Raw genomic sequence first — 8,251 nt, 5'->3', positions numbered from 1 at the left:
ATATGCAGTTTACAAGTGACTTTGTTGCATTCTATTGAAATTTTCCTATAGTCATCATACATACAGATACAAAAAACAACCTATTTTTTTTATAACTCATTCAACTGTACAAGTTTAAATAGGTTGGATTATGATCTATTTATTGATTTGAGCAAACGCGTTGAATAAAAAATGATCGATCAAACTATTAAATAAAAGCAGGTCAAAATAGTATTATCGAGGGCCAAATGCAAAAACCCAATTACCCAAATTAGTGGAGGCAAAATGGTTAAAAGAAAATAATTATTCACCCATATGATCCACTAAAAATGGGTTGGATAATGAATTTTTTAAAAACGGGTCAAATATGGATAAAAAATCATATTATTCACTTAGAAAATGGATAACCAATGGATAGCTAATGAGTTTAACTTTTACATTTGTAAAGCCTCAAATTGGGGGTTCCTCAAGTTTAGGAGACAAGAAATTCTCCCAAAAGTAATCATATTCAAGAATCCATATGTGTCGGATCGAAAATTTATCCGTTTTTGCATTACCCATTTTGACTCGCTTATATCTGACCCGGCCCACCCGTTTGTCACCACTAACCCAAACATACAAAATCAAATTAACCCGTCCATTTACTACATCTATATCAAGATTTCACAGCTTAAAGATTTCCTTCAATTCTATCTTTCTATACTCTTAATAACAGGCAGTTAGTGTAGGCTGGCTGGTTGTATACAATTGTATGAGTCATAAGTGAGCTGTCCAAGTGATCTGATCAGCGGGTAGAGAGAAATCAGTTTAATCGGACGGCCATGCATTGATATGATACAGTTCCAACAGTTGGGTATTCATTTCGCCATTAATGGCCTCTCGGGGTTGAATTTCTGTCGCATTTAATACCTCTTCTGTAGAAAAACCAAATTACCATTTTTCTCTTCTCATTATCTCTAATTATTTCTTCCTTAATCGGAGGCAAAGCTAGAAAAGTCAATTACGAATTCAAACCCAATAATTTTGCTTAAATCATATTTGTATGAAAAAATTTATTAAATATATATAAATTTTAATTGTGAATACAAAAACTAAGGTAAGTTATGAGTTTGTTACGTAAATTTTAAATCCTGAGGAGTAATATCGAGGTCTCTTCATTAATGCTAGCTAGCTAAGGAGTAATACGTTGTTTCATTAGTAGCTATTAAATGCTATACAGAATACAATTGTGAGTTGTGCATATACACAATATATTGGTGCTATATAATATAGAGTGGTTACACACAAAACAAGGCCAACCAGAGAAAGCCACATAGAAAAAAGCTTGAGGTGGGAGAAACTGCTTCTCCTGCTGCAATATTATTTGTTTCTTAATAATTTTTTTAAAATCTTTGCTCTCTGCGCTCAATGGCTGTGGTTGGTGGTGCAGCAGCTCTACCTCTGATTTTCAAGCTTCTTCTCTCTTTACTTCTATGTTTTAACTCTTCTCCTTCTCTTACTCAAGGTATATATTTTTTTCATTTTGACATCATGATTTCCTTTGTTTTCCTTCTCTCTCTTTTTCTTGCTTTTCTAGCTAGTATACATTTTTTTCGTAGAAGTCGAGGTGGTCTCTCAGTATGGAATATGGAAATTCTCATAGTAAAAGATATCATCGATCTTCCCTTTTCACTTGTTTAATTTCTCTCTTCTTTTCTCTTGTGGGTAAAGATCAACTAGCATTTTCTGGTATAGGAATATTTCCATTTTATCTTTGTTTTCTCTTTGATCTTCACCATGCTCAGCTAACTTATCCGCCCAACTTGCTTGCTTTCTTGTTTTTCCCTCTATATATAGTTCTGATAATCGATTAATTCGGTAAAAAAAGAAATTAATAAAAAGCAAGAAGAATGGAGGAAACAAGGAAAGGAGAATGGGCTAAAGTTGCATTCTTTGTTGTTAACATCTCTACTTTTCGAGTTCCCAGCGTCGTCTACGAATCCAAGAACAAAGATTCCTGATTATTTTATGGAGTATTTTATATTAAATTCTTTCTTTTCTTAATCTCTTTAACAAAGAATGATATTGTTTTATATTTAATTTTTTTTTAACTTTAATCTATTTAAGAATGATATCTTTTTTATGTTTAAAAACTTCTTAACTTTAAATCTTTTATTTTATTCTTATAGCTATAAATAAAAATATCATAGAATATTTAAGATCCTAAGTTCTAACAACCATAAATTAACAATATTTTTGATGCCTTGTTTATCTGTATAAGAAATAGCTACTGCTTATAGTAGTGTCTCTCCTACTTGCGTTGCACATTAAATTGAGAAGGAAAAACGAAAAAAGAGTTACCTACATTTTAAGTCCTAGTATTTCTTTTTTCTACATATTTTCTAACTATAGCAGCATTTTTTGGATACAGCAGCAGGCAAATGGGTACCGTGGGAAGATAGATATCCATTCATAAGAGAAGCAAGTTCATTCTCCTCATCATCAAATAATGCTAATAATAATAAGGCTTATGACTATATAATAGTTGGAGGTGGCACAGCTGGTTGTCCTTTGGCTGCAACTTTGTCACAGAAATTTAGTGTATTATTGCTGGAAAGAGGCGGAGTTCCATTTGCAAATGCAAATGTGTCTTTCATGCAAAATTTCCACATCGCTTTGGCTGACACTTCACCTTCTTCTGCTTCTCAATATTTCGTCTCTACCGATGGCGTCTTTAATTCTAGAGCTCGAGTTTTAGGTGGTGGCACTTGCATTAATGCTGGTTTTTACACTCGCGCTGGCCCCAGGTAATGTACAACAATTCTGGTCATATTTTGAATTACTTTTTCTAGTAGATATACATATATTATACATTAATTATATATCACCTGACTGAGTGTAGCTTAATAGTTGGATGGGCGGCTAGCTATTTGAGTGTAGCTTAATAGTTGGATGGGCGGCTAGCTATTTAGGTTACACTCGCGCTGGCCCTAGGTAATGTACTACACTTCACCTAGACTTACTGTTTACTTAGTCTAGTAATCATATATAGATTATTTACGTACTCCATCCGTTTCAATTTATGTGAACCTATTTTCTTTTTAGTCCGTATAAAAAAGAATGATCTCTTTCCTTATTTGAAAATAATTTATCTTTATACATTGATTTATAACTACACAAAACATATGTATCTTATTTTACACCACAAGTTCAAAAGTATTCTCTTTTTTCTTAAACTCCGTACTTAGTCAAATGAGTTCACATAAATTGAAACGGATGGAGTATTATATATGGATTATACATATACTATATATCTCTCAACTATTTTTTGTGTAAGTAACTGAATGCGACTATTTAAGTTAAATTCTTCTTAACCACGTGTGCGTCGAAAAGTGAGTACTTATAATACTTCTAGGTAATTTTCTCATGCCCAAATAAGTTTTAGCTTATTTTATAGGAGCTTACTTACTTATCTTTTTGGTTACTAATTTCAATAGTAACTATCACCCAAAAGAAGACTACATATATAACCATTATGAGTTGAAGTTATATTGTGTTAACTAAGATATATTTATATTATCATATTACTTATCAGGTAATTACATATAATCTCTATGTTAGGTATTTAATAACCTGCTATAATAGGTTAAATCACACTATAGTCATTTTTCTTATAATAATCTACATTATTTTCTCATCTGATCGATAATACTTACATAGTATTACTATTTCTGTAAGTTCAATAAATTAAAAGGGTCAAATTGGGTCTTTGTAAGCAAGTAGGATATATAACTATTTTGGGAAGGGAGAGTAGTTGTTATCAAAGAGAGAAATATGTTACTGAAGCCTAATTTTGGGGTTGTTCATTGCTGTTTGGGTCGGTGAATAATGATCTCCCAACTAGAAAAGTGAAATCCAGCATGTAGTGTTTAATGCCAATCAATTTTGGTCATGTTTTTGTAGTAAATAATTTCTTATTTTCGTAGGCTCGTCCAGGGGCGAAATTAGAGTGTCGGGAGTGGGTTCGTCCGAACCCAGTAACTTTGGTTCGAATCTTGTATTTGTCTTAAATTTTTTTTTAAATATGTATAAATTATTAATTTAGAACTCAATAACTTAAAACGATTAGAATCCTGAACCCAAAAACTTGAAATATAGGCTACTCTGGCTTGTCAACCCATTCAGTATGCACTCACGTTACGTTAAATTAGTGGTTCTTTGAACCAAAAACAAGGAGAAAAAAAGAGTAGTGGTTCTCACTTTTTGCTATGTTAATATGTCATTATCAAAAGTATGATTACTTTTAACGAGTCATTAAATGCTTTTAAATGCTTTAGGACTCAACTAATACGGGCATTTATCGTGAAACATTTTTCCTGTTCAGGTCAGTCTTAACTACGTACAAGACCTTAATATGATTTAGACGTTGTCAAAAACTCAATAATGTTTTTTGTTGTGTATCAACTTGATTAATTGTTCAGCGACAAAAATATAGTGGGGACGATCACCTTAATATATTGTTGAAAAAACGTTATGATTTTCGTTTACCCTTATGTGGACATGAAGCTTTAGGTCCTTGTCTCCTTGATCAATTGACTAAAGATAACTTAATAATATTTGGGACATGTTATGTATGTCTCCTTTATTTTGTAGGTCTTGAAATAAAAGATTTGGTGGGGAATTGCACAAATATTTAAAGACAGCAAAATATTGAGTGTGCAATGATAAATACCCCGAAATTAAGTCCAACTACCAAACCAATATTGTCATTAATTGTATTCAAGGACATAAAAATTAACTTCCCTCTTTATGATGGTTCTTAAATTATTCCGTACTGTCTATAGCATGAATTGTTTGTGAATCCAAATATGAAACAAAGAAGTAGGTGGATGAGCAGTTATTAATGTCTTCCCCTATTGCTAGGTTGCAGGTAATTATCGGTAAATGTACACGATTTTACTTTTATACACTTACATTGTAACAATAAAATTAAACTATCGTGTCATCCAAATATTAGTCGCTTTGGCAAATGAAATTTGTATCAAAATATTTGTCGTTTTAGAAAAACAAAAAGTCATTTATTAGCCCAGTGTTTATTAGGTGAGATGTTTAAGGTGTGATATAAGGTACTCCCTCTTGTCCATATTAAGTAACCTTTTTAAATTGGTCCAAAATAAGAATTAATTTTATTTTTTCAAAATTTGCCCTTATTTACATATCCCATTGTGTCAAGGTAACAATATGCAAATTTTAATTAAAGGTAATTTAGTGAATACATCTTTTTTTCTTTAGGAGTTCATATTTTCTTAAGGAATGTGCCAAAGACCAAAAAATCACTTTTTATGGAGCGGAGCCTGAAGTAGTAGCTTGGATCGGCATGTTAATGCCTACTTTTGACAAGAATTTAATTTGAATTTCTATTTGTGTGTTTGTGGGGTGGCTAGAGCACTAAGTACATACTCAAAATTGCTTTGTTTGAGTTATAAAAATTGATTGCAGGATCATACATGTGTTAATGCTATGATCTTTTGAACATGCAGTTACATAAAGAAAGCAGGTTGGGATTCTAAATTGGTGAATGAATCATATCCTTGGATTGAGAAACAAATTGTTCATAGGCCAAACTTGGCTCCATGGCAAAGAGCAGTAAGGGATAGTCTTCTTGAAATTGGTATCTCACCATTCAATGGATTCACTTATGATCACATCTATGGAACCAAGGTTGGTGGAACCATATTCGACCGGTTTGGACGTCGTCATACTGCAGCTGAACTACTTGCCTCAGCTAATCCAAAGAAGTTGGATGTTTTGGTGCATGCCACAGTTCAAAAGATTGATTTTGATACATCAGGTACTTAATGCAAAACAACCAACTAATTGCAGTACATTACACATGTTTGCTTTATTGTAGATATAACCGGATTGAAATAATTATATAGGAAAGAAGCCAAGGGCAGTGGGAGTCATTTTCAAAGACGAAAATGGGAACCAACACAAAGCATTTCTTTCAAAGAGGAAAGGAAGTGAAATTATAGTGTCATCTGGTGCAATTGGTAGCCCTCATATTTTGATGCTTAGTGGAATTGGACCAAAGGCCGAGTTGGAAAAGCTGAATATCCCGGTGGTGCTTGACAATAAGTTCGTTGGCCAAGGCATGTCGGATAACCCCTTAAACACGATCTTCGTTCCCACAAATAGGCATGTTGAGCAGTCATTGATTCAGACTGTAGGAATTACTAAGGCGGGGGTCTATATCGAAGCTAGTAGTGGATTTGGACAGTCCGGAGATAGCATCCGTTGCAACCATGGAGTCGCTTCAGCTGAGGTTAGTAGCATTGTTTTGTTTCAATTTATATCAATTACAAGCTGTTTGGACTTTATTACTGATAGCTTTAAGTGTTTTGTTTTGTTAAGCAATGTTTGGATAGACTGTACTGACGTTATTGGTTTGGCTATATTGTATTGTATGTCCTTTAATCTTGGTTCTCCTAACATTGTGTCCACATTTTGGAATAATCAACCAGATTGGACAACTGTCCACCATTCCTCCAAAGCAGAGAACATTTGAAGCAATTGAAGCATACCGAAGAAGCAAGAAAAACATTCCACACGAGTTGTTTAGAGGAGGTTTCATCTTAGAAAAAATAGCAACACCTTTGTCAAGAGGGAACATTAGCCTTGTCACTACAAATGCCGATGACAACCCTTCAATCACCTTCAACTACTTCAGCCATCCACGTGATCTAAAGCGATGTGTAGATGGAATACGCATTGTGGAGAAGATCGCGAAATCCAAACACTTCACCAACTACACACAATGTGACAAAGAGACACTAGATAAGCTCCTTAACATGAGTGTCCAAGCTAATGTTAATCTTATACCAAAACACACTAACAACACACAGTCTTTAGAACAGTTCTGCAAAGATACTGTGATCACAATATGGCATTACCATGGCGGATGTCATGTTGGCAAGGTGATCGCACCGGATTACAGGGTTCTTGGTGTCCATAGGCTCCGAGTTATTGATGGTTCGACGTTTGAAGAGTCGCCAGGCACAAATCCTCAAGCCACTGTTATGATGATGGGCAGGTAAGACCATAATAATACAAATTCCATGATAGAATTACTACCTCTGATTCATATTATCTGTCTTTTAAGGTTTCTGCACACCCTTAAAGAAAAACATTTAATAGCCTTAGTCATAGGAGATTTGTCTAAACTATACTTTATCTCTCCTTAAACATCTCGACTAATTAACACTCCACTAATTGAAACATGAAAAGTAGATTTGAAAAAAAAATCTAATAAATGTCTTGTTTTTTCTATAAAAAAGAAAAAGAAAAAAGGCAGTCCGTTGCACTAAGCTCCCGCTATGCGCGAGTTTCGAAGAAGGGCCGGAACACAAGGGTCTATCGTACGCAACATTACCCTGCATTTCTGTAAGAGGCTGTTTCCAACTCGTGAACTCCTGGTCAAATGTTTTAAAACAAATTCAGTTTGCTAAAACGACTAATATTTGGGACCGGAAAAAGTACTACTACATCGAATAGCTAACCGTTTTGTGATTCGTGCCGCGTTGATGCAGGTACATGGGAGTGAAGATTCTAAGAGAGAGATTAGGAAGAACAGCTGGTTTGTAAAGAGACTTGTATAACTTTGAAGTAGAAGAGGATTAAACCCATTCTTTTAGTTTGTTTTGTTGAGAGTTGGTAATTAAGTGGAGAAGAGTTGTGTCTTCTTTTTTAACCAAAGACTGTAGGTTTCATTTTACCATTCTAATTCTTAGCAAGCAGCTGTGTGTAGTCTGTCCAGATTGGCTTGCCATTGAAAAAGGTGTTTTTGTGTGTGTATGTCTGAGGTTGGAATTTGAACTTCTATGCTGTTTGGATTCACATCGTACGTAATATGTATGAAGTGCATGCTTATTATATATATAACCTCGAATCTTGATTCTTATATCTCTTATTCCACTTCTTTTTTACATTATAACTTGTTTCATGCATTTGGCTCGACTTGCCAAGTGAGTTTTACCAAAGTTTGATATCTAAAATGAACATGAAACAACTCAAACAATTGTCAAACTTTGAAGATTGTACCACAATCTTTTAAAGAAAGTTGGAGTCTCTTTTTTGATTTCTCGTTTGTGAAAGCAGAGGAATCTAGATTTATGTACATACAAATGGTCCCTCATTTTATTATTAGTAATGGTCAATTTGATTAATTTCCAAAGTGAAGGACTGGTAACATAGGATTTAGAAACAGAAAACAGACGGTAGAATGAATAGAATA

General features: G+C 33.9%; 1 protein-coding gene across 3 annotated transcripts; it reads left to right on the top strand.

Moving 5' to 3' along the window:
• The first annotated feature begins 1,254 nt into the window (after positions 1-1,254).
• Positions 1,255-7,918, top strand: LOC107810756 (protein HOTHEAD-like). 3 transcript variants are annotated; one of them, XM_016635582.2, is made up of 6 exons: positions 1,255-1,483; positions 2,390-2,765; positions 5,499-5,809; positions 5,898-6,283; positions 6,483-7,051; positions 7,548-7,918. In XM_016635582.2, the coding sequence occupies exons 1-6, from the start codon at positions 1,387-1,389 to the stop codon at positions 7,600-7,602; spliced, it is 1,794 nt and encodes a 597-aa protein (XP_016491068.1). In that variant the 5' UTR covers positions 1,255-1,386; the 3' UTR covers positions 7,603-7,918. The 3 variants fall into 3 exon arrangements, with proteins under 3 accessions (XP_016491068.1, XP_016491071.1, XP_075107382.1); XM_016635585.2 differs by having other exon boundaries at positions 1,261-1,483; positions 2,393-2,765; XM_075251281.1 differs by lacking the exon at positions 1,255-1,483 and adding an exon at positions 1,530-1,707.
• The last annotated feature ends 333 nt before the right edge of the window (positions 7,919-8,251 follow it).

This window comes from Nicotiana tabacum, chromosome 4, assembly GCF_000715075.1.
Source record: "Nicotiana tabacum cultivar K326 chromosome 4, ASM71507v2, whole genome shotgun sequence".
NCBI classification, from domain to species: domain Eukaryota; kingdom Viridiplantae; phylum Streptophyta; class Magnoliopsida; order Solanales; family Solanaceae; genus Nicotiana; species Nicotiana tabacum.
Note: the sequence above shows the minus strand (reverse complement) of the source record. Positions and strands in the feature narration are given on the sequence as shown.